The following is a 17,764-nucleotide window of genomic DNA, read 5'->3' as shown; positions in this document are numbered from 1 at the left end:
CAGCTGTTATTATCTCCAGTGACCAACTTACAGCCATGATGATACACAGTAGTCTAAAACAGCACTCCCTCTCAGTGTGATATTGTCTTGATAAAAGAAACATGATGAATGTATCCAGATATTACAGAGTAAAAGTAATAATTTTTATCTAAAAATCTACTCAACTGAGAATATGCTGTGTAAAAACTTCTCTCCAACAAGTGCAGTTTACTGTAAAAGTTATTTAAGTTCGTGTTACGCAGTAAATGCTACAACATTTAGTCTGAAGACAGAATCAAGTGTTTTAATAGCTTTAATAAAATGACACACACTCACACACACACACACACACACACACACACACACATATATGAACCAGTCTATCAATCATCACAACACAAAACTTTGACGGAGCAGAAACATCCTTACCAGTATTTCTCCCTTGCTTGTCCATCCTGTAGCTGTGGTAGATCTGTGATCTGCAGCAAACAGAACAAAGAAGGTCCTTTTTTTAAATAACAGGTTCCTCCTCATGAACCACATGACTCACAAGACATTCACCATATTCTGATAAACCAGCACTGTGACTTTCACATTCACTGAGTGAATATGTGCTTATATATGCTTAAAAAGCATGCTCAAAGTATGGTTAAAAGATAACTTTAGCATTTTGTTACTTGGACCCCATTTCCTCCTGTAAATTGAGACTGATGTCAACAATGTTTGAAATTGGTCCAGTATTGAGGGAGCCAAGGAAGAAGCTGTGATGGAAATGGAAATATTCCACCAGAGATGAGTTATACTTATATTCATAGGAGCTTGTTTGACGATAGTCAATAGCTTGTGCACTTCTATGTCCTCACTACAGTGATTTAACACTAAAAATTATCCTCACAAAGATAGCAATACAATCCTAACCCAACACATACACACATAGTGGTTGGATGGGAACTGGATAGATTTCTTGTGAGTCATGTGGTTCATGACACAGGAAGGTGGCATGACATATAAAGAGTCTGCTCTTCTGTTTACTGCAGATCGATGACAGCTACAAGATGGCCGAGCCACCTAAAAAAACTCTTGGTAAGGATGTTTCTCCTCTCAGTTAACTGTATTGTGCTGATGATAGATTGGACAGATTGTTGAAGTAAAGCTTTAAATCCATCAAATATTTGGAATAAATATGTTTTTAAAAAGAAATGAGACTCAATTAAACAAGAAGTTTTGTGATGTAAATAGTTCTGTAGTTCAGTTATACCCTAATGCCTTTGTGTTTGATGGAAAGCATTCCTGGCAGTCTCACTGTTGTTGTGTTTTATTAAACCACATTTGAACATTTCAGAAACAGTTTGTTTAAACCTTTTAACCAATGAACTGTCTCTCTAATGATGAAGTGAAGTACCCATTCTCTTCTTACTGAAATATTTAGTCTCAGAGCAAACATATACATATATTCCTGTATATAACATATACTCCTGCATATAACATATACTCCTAGTGTGCTGTATGTTAATAATAATTTTCTTCATGTCTTCCTTTCTGTCTGTAGTCGAACGGATGAGGAGCCTTTTTTTTTCTGATCCAGGTAAGATACACTACTAGCTGCAGTTCAGTTTAAAAATCCAAAATATAACCATAATTAACTCACAGTTATACAGTGCATTGATCAGAAGTGTGTTATAACAAGTTTCATTCACTCCATCACATGTAATGTGTTATCATTGCTGTAGATCATTCCAGTTTACAGAGAAGGTGATCCAGCTAATCTCAGTCATTACTGAACAATCTCAAGTCTACCTGTCATGGAAAAAGGGTTGGAAAAACTTGTTTTACAAAAACTGTTGAATCATTTGGTTCGACATATTTTACATACCTATAAGTACATTAACTTTCCCATCTTATAGGAAATAAAACTGAGTTTCCTTAGTTTTCGAGTTACCTCAAGGACAGGTAACAGTTCTTCGTTTCTTATAATGATAATGACATTCGTCCATTCGATGTTACATCACTTGTGGAGTGCCTCAGGAATCGGTCCCTGGGCCATTATTTTTCATTCAAACAAATGAAGAAGAATTTAAGAAAACAAGTAATGTTTCAACCAAACTGTCTAAAGCCGGGATATTCAATTAGAAATTCATCTGGGCTGGATTTGAAAAGCAGAAAATATTGATGGGCTGGACACTGTCAGCAGCCAGCAGCCTTTAATGTAAACACTGTACTGATAAAGTATTGGTTTAATATTAGCAAAGGTTTTATTTCACTTATTTACAGTAAACAGTGCAGTTTTCATGACTTGAGTAATTATCTTCCCTTGGTCTCAGCAGCTGAGACAAAATGAAAATAATATAATACTGTGATCTTTACTAACTTTGCACCGGGGCTGGTTTAATAGTAGTACCAATCCATACCAATCCATACCAATCCGTACCAATCCATACCAATCCATAGAAAATCCATACCAATCCGTACCAATCCATACCAATCGGTACCAATCCATACCATTACATACCTATCCATACCAATCGGTACCAATCCATATCAATCCATACCAATCCATACCAATCCGTACCAATCCATACCAATCGGTACCAATCCATACCATTACATACCTATCCATACCAATCTGTACCAATCCATACCAATCGGTACCAATCCATACCATTACATACCTATCCATACCAATCGGTACCAATCCATATCAATCCGTACCAATCCATACCAATCTGTACCAATCCATACCAATCCGTAATACGTACCAGTCCATACCAATCCATACCAATCGGTACCAATCCATACCAATCAGTACCAATCGGTACCAATCCATACCAATCCATACCATTACATACCTATCCATACCAATCGGTACCAATCCATACCAATCCATACCAGTCCATACCATTACATACCTATCCATACTAATCCGTACCAATCTATACCAATCGGTACCAATCTGTACCAATCTGTACCAATCCATACCAATCCATACCAATCCGTACCAATCCGTACCAATCCATACCAATCGGTACCAATCCATACCAATCCATACCAATCGGTACCAATCCATACCAATCTGTACCAATCCATACCAATCCATACCAATCTGTACCAATCCATACCAATCCATACCAATCCGTACCAGTCCATACCAATCCGTACCAATCCATACCAATCTGTACCAATCCATACCAATCCATACCAACTGGTACCAATCCATACCAATCCATACCAATCCGTATCAATCCATACCAATCCATACCAATCTGTATCAGTCCATACCAATCTATACCAATCCTTAGCTTGGGCACTTGAAGATTGCTTCTGGGCTGGACATGGCCTGCAGGCCTGGTCCAAAGTATTTTTTCTGATGACACAACAGTTTTCAAGTTATACAAAGACCCTGATAAAACTGCTACGGTAATAAACAGTGAACTTGTTAAGATGAGTGATTTGTTTAACTGTATGAATTATCTCATTAATATAAAGAAAACTTGTTGACTTCTCTTTGGCATCGTGCCAGGGAACAATAGCCAGTCTCTAAATACAAAATTAATAACACTATTTTTTCAAAAGTGCAGTCAGCGCAATTTCTGGGTTTTCAACCTTACAAATCTCTATCCTGGGAAAAACAACAACAGATCAGCACAGTTATAACTAAAATAGGAAAAGTCTGACCTATGTTAAACTCTAACTAACGGTGCCACACTGCTGTATAACTCTTTGGTTTATCCATATAGTTATTACTGTAACTTAGTTTGAACAGTCTTCATTCTACCAAACTTGCTCATATCTTATGTCCTTAGAAATGAGCAGTATGAATAATCAATCTCACTCTTCTCAACCATTGTTAGGCATCATCAGTGTTTATCAGATCAACTAACTACAGATTGCTCTGTCTGTGTACAGTTCCCCGAACAGGACCCATCCTTCAAATTTTCATGGTCACTTTTCCTACTTTTCCTACAATCATCAATGCCACAATTTTTTTATCCAAAATAATTATAAACGTAGGTCTCCTGTCTGTCAAACATCTCAGCTGCAGTTTGGTTTAATCCAAAGAGGTTCAGTGATATGGAGTGCCCTGACATCTTATATTTAAAATTGATTCCTGTACAATTCAAGAAAGCTCTTGAAGGTTTGTTTTTATCTCCCTGGTGTTATCTTCATGAGCTGTGAAAACTGTGTGTGTGTGCATCGGAGCGGAACTCTGATAAAGAGAGCAGAGGAGAATTGTAAAGGCACGACCATGTAGAGACAGAAATTACATGCTGTCATGTAAATAAGATAAATAATATAAGGCTATTTAGTTTGTTTAATAAAAGGACAAGGTATAGACCTGTTCAATAGGAAAGGTGACCTTAAATGACTTCTGTTGTGATCTGGCGCTATATAGAAAATACAATTAAATAAGGGGCGCCCCCCTAATATAATAGGTAGGAGAAACACTGGATTGAGATTTTATTGTCATGATGGTTTGCAGAAATGTGATTATCTGGTGTCAAGGACACTACAAATCTTCATAGTAATGGCTGCTCTGGCAGTGTTGGAGAACCTCACAGATGCGACACATGTTGTTTCTTTATTGTATTTGTCATAGACAGGTCTGATAAGTGGTGGAGGGGCACAAGTGTTTATGATGAACTGTGGGTGTGGGAATGAGGCTCGAGCCCGTGCACCCAGCACCACAATGATCGAGGTTAATAAATGAGAATCAGGTGTCCGCACAGCTTTATGAATCTGACCAAAACAATGCGTAGGGGCACAGCGCATGCAAAAAAGGCATGTGACCAATCATTGCAAAACTTGCATGCTCTGTCCGTCCTGGAAGAGGGATCCCTCCTCAGTTGCTCTTCCTGAGGTTTCTACCGTTTTTTTTCCCCGTTAAAGGGGTTTTTTTGGGGAGTTTTTCCTTATCCGCTGCGAGGGTCATAAGGACAGAGGGATGTCGTATGCTGTAAAGCCCTGTGAGGCAAATTGTGATTTGTGATATTGGGCTTTATAAATAAAATTGATTGATTGATTGATAAAACATTTGTAAAAAATAACAGCTATACAAAAATAAAATCAACGTCTTCCAGGGTGTCAAAGGCCAGGGAGAAGAGGTGGGTTTTAAGAAGAGATTTAAAAATAGACAGAGAAGACGCCTGTCTAATGTGAAGAGGCAAATCGTTCCACATTTTAGGAGCTGCCACAGCGAAAGCACGGCCCCCTCTGAGCTTGCGCTTAGTTTTTGGCACACTCAGGAGCAGCTGATCAGCTGACCTGAGATAGTGGGTAGGTGAATACGTATGCAGCAGCTCAGAGAGGTAGGGCGGAGCAAGACCATTGAGGGATTTAAAAGCAAATAAAATAATTTTAAAATGAATCCTAAAGTGTATGGGCAGCCAGTGGAGTGAGGCTAAGATGGGGGAAATGTGGTCAAGTTTACGTGTGCCAGTTAAAAGATGCGCAGCGGCGTTCTGAAGCATCTGGAGACGGTTGATGCAGGACCCACTAACCCCCACATAAAGTGCATTACAATAATCCAGCTGAGTGGTGATAAAGGCGTGGATTACTGTTTCAAAGTGCTGCCTGGGAAGAATTGGTTTTATTTTGGCAGGCTGCCTCAATTTGAAAAAGCTCGATTTAACGACTGCCTTGATCTGATTGTCGAGCCTGAGATCAGAGTTCACTTTAACTCCCAGGTTAGTGATGTTCGGTTTGATGTACTGGGCCAAGGAACCCAGATCTAGACAGAGGGTCTCAGTGGTGCCACCAAAAACCATCATCTCTGTCTTCTTTTCGTAAATATTTAAAAAGTTCAGAGCCATCCAGGCCTTTATGTCGCCAAGACACTTAAGTAATGGACTGACAGAGTATGCTTCATTATTTTTAAGAGGCATATAAATCTGAGTATCATCCGCATAGCAGTGAAATAAAATACCATGCTTTCTAAGTATGGAGCCAAGTGGGAGCAAGTACAGAAAGAAGAGAAGCGGGCCTAGGACTGAGCCCTGTGGGACACCACAGGACAGAGGAGCAGAGGAGGATACAGAGTCACCAAGGCTCACACAAAAAGTTCGATCTGCCAAGTATGACCTGAACCACTCCAGTGCTATGCCACTGATGCCCACCCAGTGCTCCAAATGGGAGATCAAGATATCATGGTCCACTGTGTCAAAAGCAGCAGTTAAGTCTAAAAGTACAAGAATAACATAGTCACCGGAATCAGAAGCTAAAAAGATATCATTAAAAACTCTTAAAAGCACTGATTCTGTGCTGTGCAATGTTTTAAAACCGGATTGGAAAACCTCGAGAATATCGTGCTCCTCCAGGAAGGACATTAATTGACTGTAGACAACCTTTTCAAGGATTTTTGACAGAAAAGGCAGTTTGGAAACAGGCCTGTAATTAGCCAGAACTGCTGATTCTATACCTGTTTTTTTAATTAGAGGTTGCACTACTGCATGTTTAAAATTTTCAGGGACCACACCTGAGGACAGACTGCTGTTAATAACTGCAAGCACAGATGGACCCACAGTGGGAAAAACCTCTTTAAATAGAAATTTGGAAATTAAATCTAATTACTCAAAACCTTCAACCTAATGGTAATATGAAGAGATTAAAATGGTCAAGCCATGGTCTTTATTTTTATTATGATAGCCAGCATTTACAGAGCACTCATTGCTTTTTGAGCATCTAGGATGGCTCAAACCTCAGGGTGCAGATAACATTCATAGGCAGATGATGACCATCTGCCCATGGCTTTTAAGGTGGACACAAGCGCTATCATTGCTGCTGTTGTAGCTGCTCCTATGCGGAACGAATGAGCTGTGTAGCGTTCTTGTTGGAGTCCGCAGGACTGGCAGAGGAGGCGGAGACGAGCGGTGAACCAAGCACATGACATGGGCTCCCCTCTCTCTGTGGCAAACAGCGGCTCCTGCTGGCTGGCTTGAGCACGGCTTCTCAAGTAGCGGACCATGGAAGAAAACGGACAGAAAGCAGAATTTGTTTGAGCAATTACAACAGAAGTTTCTTTCCTGTCTCTATCAGTTTTGGAATGTTTCAAGTATAGACAAAAGTAGTGGCTGTTAACTGTTACATCGGCTATAGTGAGGTCGTGAGAAGGATCAAAAGATCTTGTGCGTGTGGTGAACTCTCCGCATCTTAAAAAGCCGTAAAAAGCTGTGAGGAAGACAGTTTCTAAAAGTAAGTCTGTATATGAATCGAAGCACCCATCCCTCAAGTGTGTGATTAATTTGTGCAATAATGGTGGAGTGAAAGGGAGACGAATATCGTTGCCTTGTGGTTTCTCTCTTTTAAAGCCGTTTAGCAGGAGCTGAATGGATGGATTTCCTAGCAGGCTGTTGGTGGATGGATCCAAACAGCACAGGGGGAACTGCACACCTGCTAGAAGGCCTTTGATGGAGGACGACTGCATTTTGCAGGACTCAAAGCAGTGAACCAGGAAGGCACATACAGTGGGAATATTTACAGGCAAAATAGCAACTGAGAAAGTTGAACAAAATGAGTTGAAATAGGACCATGCAGAGTCATACAGTTTTAATGTGGATTTTGCTAATCCAGAACGCATATAATGAGCCGCTGACAGCATGTATGACTGCAGGGTCAATCTAGCACCGTTTGGTGGAAAGGAGGGCAAGGCAGGCTGGATGGCGCAGCTTCTGGACACATTTGGTGGAATTTCTGAAATTCAAATTGAGATAAGGCATCAGCAATCTTATTATCTAATCCTGGAATATGGACTGCTCAAATAATGAAATTCCCCAGCACAGATGCCCAAGTGAGTCGTCTTACAAATGTGTTAATGAATGGTATGGAGGAACGCCCTTTGTTAATAATATGGACAGCTGCTTCGTTGTCGCAGAAAAAGAGGATTGGCTTCCTGGACCAGTGTTTCCCCCAAATAAGACATGCTATAACAATAGGGTATATTTCCATTAATGCAGAAGAAAGAACATTGGCTGGTAAAGATGACAGTTCTTTTGGACACACATCAGCGAACCACTGGTTATTAAAGAACCCCCCAAAACCAATGGAAGGAGCTGCGTCAGTGAATAATAATGACCACAGAAGATTCTGGATTATGGTTATAGAAAAAAGAAATGCCATTCCATTCCTGGAGCAGCAAAGACCAGAACCGGAGCTCTGATCTGCACCCTTCATCCAAATTAACCATGCTGTGTAGATTTTCGACAGTTTTTGAGAGGTCGAGAAGCCTGGATATGAAGGAGCGGCCCTGAGGAATAACGCGCATGGCGAAATTGAGATGAATCCAGCAAAGAGCCTCTGACAATGTATCGAATATTTTTGGGCTGCTGCAACACCCGAAGGTGAGTCTAACTGAAAAATAAATTTTCTCTCTCCATTTAACGCCAAACAGATGCCACTGAGAAGGGTGTAAAGGCATAACTTTAAAAGCGTCAGTGATGTCAGCTTTTGATAACCATGCACCCCTACCTGCTTGTTTAATGAGCTTAATGGCATCGTCGATTGAGGCATAAAACAGTGAGAATGGCGGCAGCGGAATGAGACTGTTAATACTTGGGGCTTCGTCGTTGTGAGGAGCAGATAAATTGATAATTAGACGCTTTTTGCCAGAATATTTACGGGTAGCAACACCAATGGGGTTACTGCGCGCTATAGGAAAGGGTGATTTATCGTCCGATCATGAAACCCTTCCTGACTTCTTTCTCCAGTAAAGTATCTACTATCTCAGGCTCTTTCAAAGCAGATTGCAGATTATAACACACATATGACACTTTAGGCAACCAAATTAGACCAGCCATGAAACCTTGGATCAGTCCAGTGATCAAATAATTAACAAAGCAGTGGTTTGGATGCTTCCTTAAAGCCTTTCCCAACTCAGGCACGTTGACTGGGGTTGAAGGTTTTATTTTTTCTTTTCCGTACTCGAAAGGCGGGTTCTTCTGGGGCACACTGACTTTGGATGCCCGTCCCCACAATAGCTTAGTCTCAGATTTTGGGCCCGCCGGCAGATGGACTATAGCCACGGATTTAGGGCACATATTGGAGGAGTGTGAGAAAGAGCCACAAATGGAGCAGGAACGAGCTTGACGGCCAGTGCAGTGCCCGCTAATTAAAGCCAGGTCAACCACAGACCAGTCCAGTCTTTGATTAAACCTGAATGAACATGGCAGCTTTTGCAGAGAATGATTTGTGGTATTCATAGAACAGAGTTCCACCGTATGTCATGGCAAGATCAGCAATGATGGCAAGATAAGTGTCCAGTTCAGCTCTGCGGGATGGATGGACTTCACAGATTACATCTCTGAACACGCCAAAAGCTACAGTGAATTCTGCTAGTGTCAGAGTCTTTGAAAGTCTAGGATCACTATCTTTTAGCATCACAGACACATCACCACAGTCTACTACACGCCTATCGCTGAAATCTGAGCACAGTAGGATTTTAACAAGATTAACATCATTACCTGCGAGGATCTGGCTTCTCAGATTGGAGGAGATGGCAGCAGCAGGAGGGTAGAATGGGACACCAGTGGAGATTGGAACTGCACTTCCCAGAGATCTATGGGGGATTGTGGTGCCGGAGTGACGTCGTTGGTCCACGACGATGGTCCTGCAGCTGAGGACAAAGCAGCCTGGTACCGGGATGTAAACACGGCGGCTTGGAAAGAGCTGGAAGACGGAGTGGCACAGGCCTCTAAGGTCTGGATTCTTGAGTTCATGCTTGAAAAAGATGACTGAATGGATGACAGCGCTGACAGGATGGCGTCGTTTGCCGGAGCCGCGGAGCCGACTGCTGAGGCCGGGGCTCTAGCTCTTTTGGGCAGCGGGGCAGCAGCTGGAGTCGGTGCGTCTGCTGGGTTTCGGGAGCGGTGTTTGCATTTTGCTAGAGCTTTCCGAGGAGCGGAGGACGGAAGGTGATCAGCAGGTGGAGAATGGAACCCAGCACAGCCCAGGAATAGTGTGAACAGTTCCTGGTGCGACGCTCCGACTGGAGCGGTAATGTCGTTGCAAAACAGAAACTCTAACAGCCTTGGAATCGGCCAGTCATCAATCGATGGAATATTTGTGGCTTTGCCTGTCAGGCGAGAGCTTCAATGGCGAGAAGGAGGCCTCTCGTCGTCGCAGATGGCTTCCTCTGCCTCGGAGTTTTGTTGTGACTCCATGATGCAGTCAATTTGCCACAGATCCTCATCGTGGACGGAGGCCAGCAACATCAGGAGCAGCAGGGTGAGTACAACCACGAGCAGCGATCTCTTCTTCATATGTGAGCTTGTCTTGTGCGATTACCGGCAGAGAAAGCAGCAAAAGGGGCCAGGCTAGAGCTGTTTAAATAGTGCGCTCTGAATGCGATTTTCCAAGCAAAGGGGCAGTCAGCTGAGCCATCAGCTGATTGAGGATTGCTTGCTTGCCATTGACAGCTATTTTAGAGCTTGACGTCGTGGCCTGCCAGAACTAACGCTACACTTGATTTCACTGGTAAGCTGCAGTAAATAGTAATGTTTTAAGCCCTGATTTAAATGAGCTGACAGTTTCAGCCGACCTCAGATATTCTGGAAGTTTGTTCCACAGGCGGGGAGCATAGAAACTAAAGGCTGCTTCACCTTGTTTGTTTTTGATCCTGGGAACACTGAGTAAACCTGTTCCAGATGATCTGAAGGGTCTGGATGCTTCATAACGTACAAGTATATCACAGATGTATTTAGGCCAGAGACCATTTAGTGCTTTATAGACAAGTAACAAGATTTTAAAGTCTATCCTTTGACACACAGGACACCTTTGACACCTTATTGATTTAATCTGATAGGGTCATATAGTGTCTTATAAACCAGTAATAAATGTGGTTATTGTCCTGTAATTAACCCTTATAAATCATAATTAATGTAAATAGAAATCTTATTAATTAATATTTAGGATAGCTTTATAAACTGTTATCAAGTAAGTGCTTATAATGCTCCTATATGAAATAATAACTGTGTTAATTATGCTATAATTAACACTTATATAGTCTTATTAATGGTAATAAACATCTTATAAGTGCTCCTTAACTGTTAATTGGTGTTTTTTAAGCATTAATTAACGCTTATTACAATACCTTAATATAAAGTGTTACCACAAAATGTTTAAATGAGAAAGGAACTCTGATTCATTGCCTATGGGAATGTAATAAGATCCAAAGCTTCTGGAAAGATGTTACTAAGTGTCTGTCAGAGATGTTTAATGTCAGTGTACCATGTAATGCCAAAATCTGTGTGTTGGGAATATACCCACAGGACTTTGCACATGCATTTGAAAAGACAAAACTTCTGGACTTTGGACATGTTCAAGCCCGTAGGTTATAGCCCTGTATTGGAGAAGTATGGATGCACCTTCATTACAAATGTGGGTTCGAGAACTGGCAAGCTGTATTGGTTTGGAAAGGTTAACATACATTTTTTATTTTTTTTATTTTAACCTTTATTTTACCAGGAAAAAGAGTCACTGAGATTCAGAATCTCTTTTGCAAGGGAGTCCTGGCCAAGACAGCAGCATACTAGTTGCACTAAAAAACACAATAGGTTAAAACAGACAACATGAAACAAACAGTTACAAAACAGTTGGCAATTCACTTCAAGACAGTAATCACCAGCAGCGCTCAGTAACAGGACATGTGCATTCAGTACTCAAATAGTCCTTAATCCTACTTTTAAAATGTTCCATACTTGGCAGGTAATCCATTTTAAAATGTCTCTGTAACTCACACCAGGACGAGGGTGCGAATACTTTAAAGGCACTTTCACCAAAGACAGTTCGTGTTCGAGGAACGACATACATAATTTGTCCATCTGACCGAAGATTACAGCTCCTGGCGACTTTAGGAATCAAGAGAGAACATAAATAAGAAGGCAAATCACGCAATATGGCCTTATAAAGAAAAATGTACCAATGTTCCAATCTACGATTGTGCAAAGAAGGCCAACCAACACTCTCATACAAGCTGCAGTGATGAGTACGAAAACCAGAATCAGTTACAAACCTTAATGCTGCATGATACACTGAATCCAGCATTTTCAGAGAAGATAAATTTGCATGCATATATAAAATGTCACTGTAGTCAAGTATTGATAGAAATGTTGCTTGTATAAGTCTTTTTCTCGCACTAAAGGAGAAACAACATTTGTTTCTGAAATAGAAACCCAACTTAACCCTGAGTTTTTTCGTAAGACACTCAATGTGATGTTTAAAAGACAAATTTTCTTCTAAGAAAAATCCCAGATATTTGTAGACTGATACTCGTTCAATCACTTTGTCATATAGCGTAACAATCTGACAAACATCATCATCTGTATTCTTTGACTTCGAAAAGCACATAATTTTAGTTTTGTCAGAATTGAGTACGAGTCTCAATTTATAAAGATTTTTCTGAACGATATTAAAGGCAGATTGCAGATGTTCTATGGCACTTGCTAATGATGAAGCAGAACTATACAAAATGGTGTCATCCGCATAAAAATGAAACTTTGCGTCAGTTACATTTTGACACAAGATATTTATATAAATAGTAAATAAAATGGGACCCAATATGGACCCCTGGGGGACGCCATTTTGAATAATCAAGGAGTTGGAGGATACACCATCAACCTGAACATTTTGTGTTCTCCCACTCAAATAGTTTCCAAACCATTTGACAGCTTTTGAAGACATTCCAATATCCACCAATCTCTGAGACAGGACAGAGTGGTCAACTGTGTCAAAAGCCTTTGACAGATCTAAAAACAATGCAGCACAATATTCTTTAGAATCAATAGCACTTATGAAGTCATTTAACACTTTCATAGTGGCAGTGACAGTGCTGTGTTTTTTACGAAAACCAGACTGCAATTCATTTAAAATGTTTTTTGTTGTTAAAAAATCTTTCAACTTGTCACTTATGAGCCCTTCTAACACCTTGGCTAAAACAGATAGTTTAGATATCGGCCTATAATTATTGGGATTTGATGGGTCGCCACCTTTTAATAAAGGAGTGACATATGCTGTCTTCCATACATTAGGTATTATTCCAGTTTCTATAGTCAGGTTGAAAATATGTGTCAAAGGTTCTGCAATATGTTCAGCCGCAATTTTTAAAAAGTAAGGATCCAACCCATCAGGGCCAGAGGATTTCTTGGCGTTTAACCTTATAAGAGCAGCATAAACCTCCTCTATAGTAGTAGGAACAAGATCAAAATCAAAAGGTACATTTTCCCTGGGCAAAGAGTAATCCTCTTGACACATCTCTTGTTGTGTTTCACGCTCAAACAACAAACCAGAAGATATAAAGTGCTGATTCAAGGAATCTAACATACTTTTTTTGTCTGTAATAATTTCATCATTCAGCTTTAATGCATTTGGCAGCACAGTGTCCCTGGAGCCTGAAGATAATGATTTAATAACTTTCCAGAATTTAGAAGGGTTGTTTGTACTGTCACACATTTCTTTAACATAAAAATCTGATTTAGCTTTACGTATTTGAGAGACACATTTGTTCCTCAGGTGCCTAAAATGTTGCCAGTCTAAATTATTTTTAGATTTTCTTGCAGTTGCCCAAGCAAGATCTCGCTCATGAATTATATCAGACAGTTGCTCTGAGAACCACGGATTATCACGTCCTTTAATCTTATATTTTCTAAGAGGAGCATGCTTGTTTATAATGTCCAAAAATAATGATTTAAAATATTGCAATGCCATCTCGGGCTCTGGGATCAAATTTACCTTGGTCCAATCACAAAGATAAAGGTCATTTAAAAAAGCTTGTTCACAGAACAACTTAAAATTTCTCTTAATTATGATACGTGGTTTACATTTTGATAACCTTGTGTCTCTCACACTAGCAATAACGCAGTGATCACTAACATCATTTGCAAAAACAGCAGTAGCTNCTTGTTCACAGAACAACTTAAAATTTCTCTTAACTATAATACATGGTTTATATTTTGATAACCTTGTGTCTCTCACACTAGCAATAACGCAGTGATCACTAACATCATTTGCAAAAACAGCAGTAGCTTTGAATTTCTGTGGAACATTGGTTAAAAACAAATCAAGGAGCGACGACTTCTCAGGATTTTTAAGGTTTGGCCTAGTTGGCGAGTCTATAATTTGGGTCAAATGCTCTGAATCACAGAAGCATTTAAAAGAATCAGATGCAGGAGTTAACCAGTCCCAATTTAAGTCCCCCAATAAAACCAATTCATTATAATTTATAGATGACAAACAATCAGACAACGAGGACAATGTATCTTTTGATGCAGAAGGAGGTCTGTAACACCCCACAACTGTCATAACACAGCTCTTTGTAAATTCAACTTTCAATACGAGCAATTCAGATTGTTTAGGCATAGACTTGGATAGTTGAACTGTTGCCTGAAACTTATTTTTTACATAGATTGCCACTCCTCCACCTTTAGCACGGCGATCAGTACGAAAGATGTTATACCCATCTATATAAATATAACTATCAGGAGTGGATCTACCCAGCCATGTCTCAGATAAAACCATAATATCAGCATCAGTCGATTTGGCCCAAATTCTAACCATATCAATCTTTGGCAGGAGACTTCTCACATTCATATGTACAAAACCAATACCAGACCTATTTAAAAAATCAGCAGGTATTTGTAGTGATATCACATCCGTGACAGGACCTGGATTAGGCTGCACATTTCCCGACATCAGCAACATAATCATAATAATGCATTTCAACATGTGTGTATAATGAAAGTGCTTTGCGATTTTCTTAGAATCACCACTCATTGCTAAAGGCAAGCGAAAAGACATTTTTTCATCTTTGGGAATCATATATGAGCATTATGGAGAAGCAGGAAACTCAAACTGTTGCATGAAATGGAGAGAACTGGATCCAAAAGTGAGACCCAGATAGCTGTTCAATTTTAAGTGTCTTTATTAAAAAGAAGAATGGATGTCTTGGGTTGAAGCTGGGCTCTCAGGAGAAACAGGGCAGGCAAATGGGTAACCAGTGAATGTGGATCTGAGGCAGAAAAAGACCAATTTTAAGTAAAAATCCACTAGGGGAAAAAAAAGCAATCAGCAACAAGTAGGCGGTGGTTAGTACCGCAAGGCAGACTGCACAATCTGGCGGAGACTGGACTGCAGAGCCGGGGTATTTGTACTGCTGGAGTTGATTGGTGGATGGCTTTCAGATGAGCAGGCAGATTGGCAGCAGGAGTTGATTTGCAGAGAGACAAACAAGGATCCACAAGAAACAAAGGGGAGGGGGAAAACAGCTGACACATGAGGAATGAAGTAAAGGCACAGACCATGACCCAAACGTTACCTGAATGGAAACAAGAACCGAGAATATGAAGGCTGTATTAATTTGCTTCTACATGGATGTGTACATATTGGTACAGCTCTACAGTTGTATATTTTAATTTAAATGGATGCAAAGTGAATGTGAATGTGTGGGTATGAATGAGTCAGTCTGTTGGGATGGGGTCTAAGAGACACTTTAATATAACTAGCATATTTATTAATTCCATGTTCAGGTAACATGTTTTAGGCCTCACATGAAAAGTGTTGCAGACTTTATTTAAATGTTTCCTCTGGTGTCTTTCTAGAAGTACCACCAACCCCACTGTCTCCCAGTAAGATATGAAGTTTATTTTTTGAACATCAAGTTTTATTATAATCATTATTAATATGGGAAAATATACTTTGTTACTCAACTTGTGTATTCACATTATTTGCTTGTTTTCTAAATAATGACACAGTTTTCTCTTCAGCTTTCAGGGAACCATGGAGGACCATACCTTGGGAGTGAGTTCACTCAAACATATGTGGTGTCCCTGTGCTGTGTGACTCTAAACTTTCCTTTAGATACATAAATGTAGAAACAAACTCACCTGAGTGCTCTCAGCAGAGCAGTGTGGGCCCAGCTCAGAATGATGTGGAAGAGAGCCTGAATACTTGATTAGCACAGACTCAGCAAGTGGGGTGAGCTTCAGTAATGGCCGGTGAGTCAAAAAGTACATTTTGGACACTGCTCACATTTAACTCAATGGAAATGACAATAAATGATGTAAAAAGTGTCTCTTGCTCACAGACAGACTCTCTGTCTTTGTTTCCATTATAGAAGTTGTGAGAAATAATAGATGATAATAATAATAATAATAATAATAATAATGATAATAATAGATTATGAGAGTTGTAATAAAGTTGTCTGTGCTGCTTTGCTGAGTTACTATCTACACAGCTGTTTTTTTAAACTAGACAGTGAATCAGAAAACAAATAAAATATTGTGTGTAGGAGAATAACAGTGGCTGATGTGAAAACATGAACGTCTGTATCTAGAGTCAGTGTTTGGTTCGTCCATTCTGGGCTACTGTAGAAACATGGAGGTGCAATATGGTGATCTCTGTAGACGAGGACCTGCTCCCTGTGTAGATATAAACGTCTCATTCTGAGGGAACCAGAACACAACACTTCTTATTTTCAGCTGATTAAACACTAAAGAAAACATACATTATATGTATATATTATATTATATTAACTTTACATCTGTTGCTGGGTGGTAGTTATGTCATTGTTAAGGGCATTAACTAGTATGATCAAAAGGAGCTAACAACGCCACCCTGGGAACTTCACCTGAGGACTCACAATAATTCAGACAAATATCAGGTTGGTTATACTCTGAGGTAGGAGGCGTGGTTCCATCCAACAGTAATTCTTTATTAACAATAATTTAAAATAATCAATCACAAATAAACAATACTAGTAAAGGGGCCAATTAGCACATGTTCAGACACTCAGTAGAGAAGGGCAAGGGAATTAACTGAAGCTGAGGCTTACCAGTGGAGAGGTGGGCTAACAAGGGAGGACGGTAGCCCATGTAGGACACACCCCATGTCACACGTGCACGCATATCCCAACACACACATGTGAATTCTTAAGATGGGGCGTGGACAGATGAGCACAGCACACACGAAGGAGATACCACCACCAGAGGACACCAACCCCACCACCATAGACTCTCAGCTTCTTGAAGGGACAAGGAAGGGACACAAGTAGTGGGGTTTCACTGCAACAACAGTATCTCCACATGTCCTCGGGTACGAGTGCAGGTCTCCAAAAAGATGCAAGAAAAAATATAGTGCAAATCTGCCTACACAAAGTGCTTAAAATACACAGAGGGAAAATGAGGAAAATAAAGATAAGTAGCAACAGAATGGCTGCAAAAGGCTGCCTACTGCCCAGCGCCCTAAAGTACAAGATGTTCTGTATAGCCTACTCCAAGTGTTGCTGGAGTTTTACTTCTTCAGGACTTTAAACAATGAAGTCTGTCCCTACTGAGTGAGAGCTGAAGTTACACCATTAGTCTGTCGACTGTTGCAATTTCCCCGTTACAGTTATAGTCATTCTCTTTCCAAAGAAATAGGTACAAACTGTGCTCATTTACGCCCCCATGAGGTTTTTACAGCAGTTTCACTCACTGTCTGCCACTTATGCCAAATCATATCATATCATACACGGTCCAGCTATATACTAGCTTTATACCTGCTCTCATTTATCTCTAGATGCTTACTAACACAAATTATTTTGCACAATAACTTGATTTCTTTTATTTGTGTTTCTGTGAGTCTGTTTTATGTCATATGGACAGGTCTTGTGAATGTGTATTTGATATTATGTCAGGATAAAACCAATTCAGTGGCTTTAATGTGTATTAAGATTCTTGTTTGTTGGTTTATTGGTGTTAAAATAAATAACCTGCTACAATCTAAATATTTTAATCTAAACATATATATATATATATATATGTATGTG

General features: G+C 40.0%; 1 protein-coding gene and 1 long non-coding RNA gene across 3 annotated transcripts in view; one reads left to right on the top strand and one right to left on the bottom strand.

The window, feature by feature from the left end:
- The first annotated feature begins 695 nt into the window (after positions 1 to 695).
- LOC126393356 (interferon-induced protein 44-like) overlaps positions 696 to 17,764 on the top strand; it is a 37,534-nt gene continuing 20,465 nt past the window's right edge. The window contains exons 1-4 of one of the 2 annotated variants that reach the window (XM_050049486.1): positions 696 to 1,062; positions 1,529 to 1,564; positions 15,558 to 15,584; positions 15,723 to 15,756. In XM_050049486.1, coding sequence (XP_049905443.1) covers positions 1,035 to 1,062; positions 1,529 to 1,564; positions 15,558 to 15,584; positions 15,723 to 15,756 — 125 coding nt within the window. In that variant the 5' untranslated portion in view covers positions 696 to 1,034. The remainder of the gene's footprint in view (positions 1,063 to 1,528; positions 1,565 to 15,557; positions 15,585 to 15,722; positions 15,757 to 17,764) is intronic. The other variant, XM_050049487.1, reaches the window with a different exon arrangement.
- Positions 6,593 to 10,413, bottom strand: LOC126393366 (uncharacterized). The gene is made up of 2 exons (XR_007570273.1): positions 9,429 to 10,413; positions 6,593 to 6,917 (listed from the first exon to the last, which is right to left on the bottom strand). It is a non-coding gene; the product is annotated as an uncharacterized LOC126393366 (long non-coding RNA).

This window comes from Epinephelus moara, chromosome 7 (assembly GCF_006386435.1).
Source record: "Epinephelus moara isolate mb chromosome 7, YSFRI_EMoa_1.0, whole genome shotgun sequence".
Lineage (NCBI taxonomy): Eukaryota > Metazoa > Chordata > Actinopteri > Perciformes > Serranidae > Epinephelus > Epinephelus moara.
This window is presented reverse-complemented; position numbering and strand designations above follow the sequence as displayed.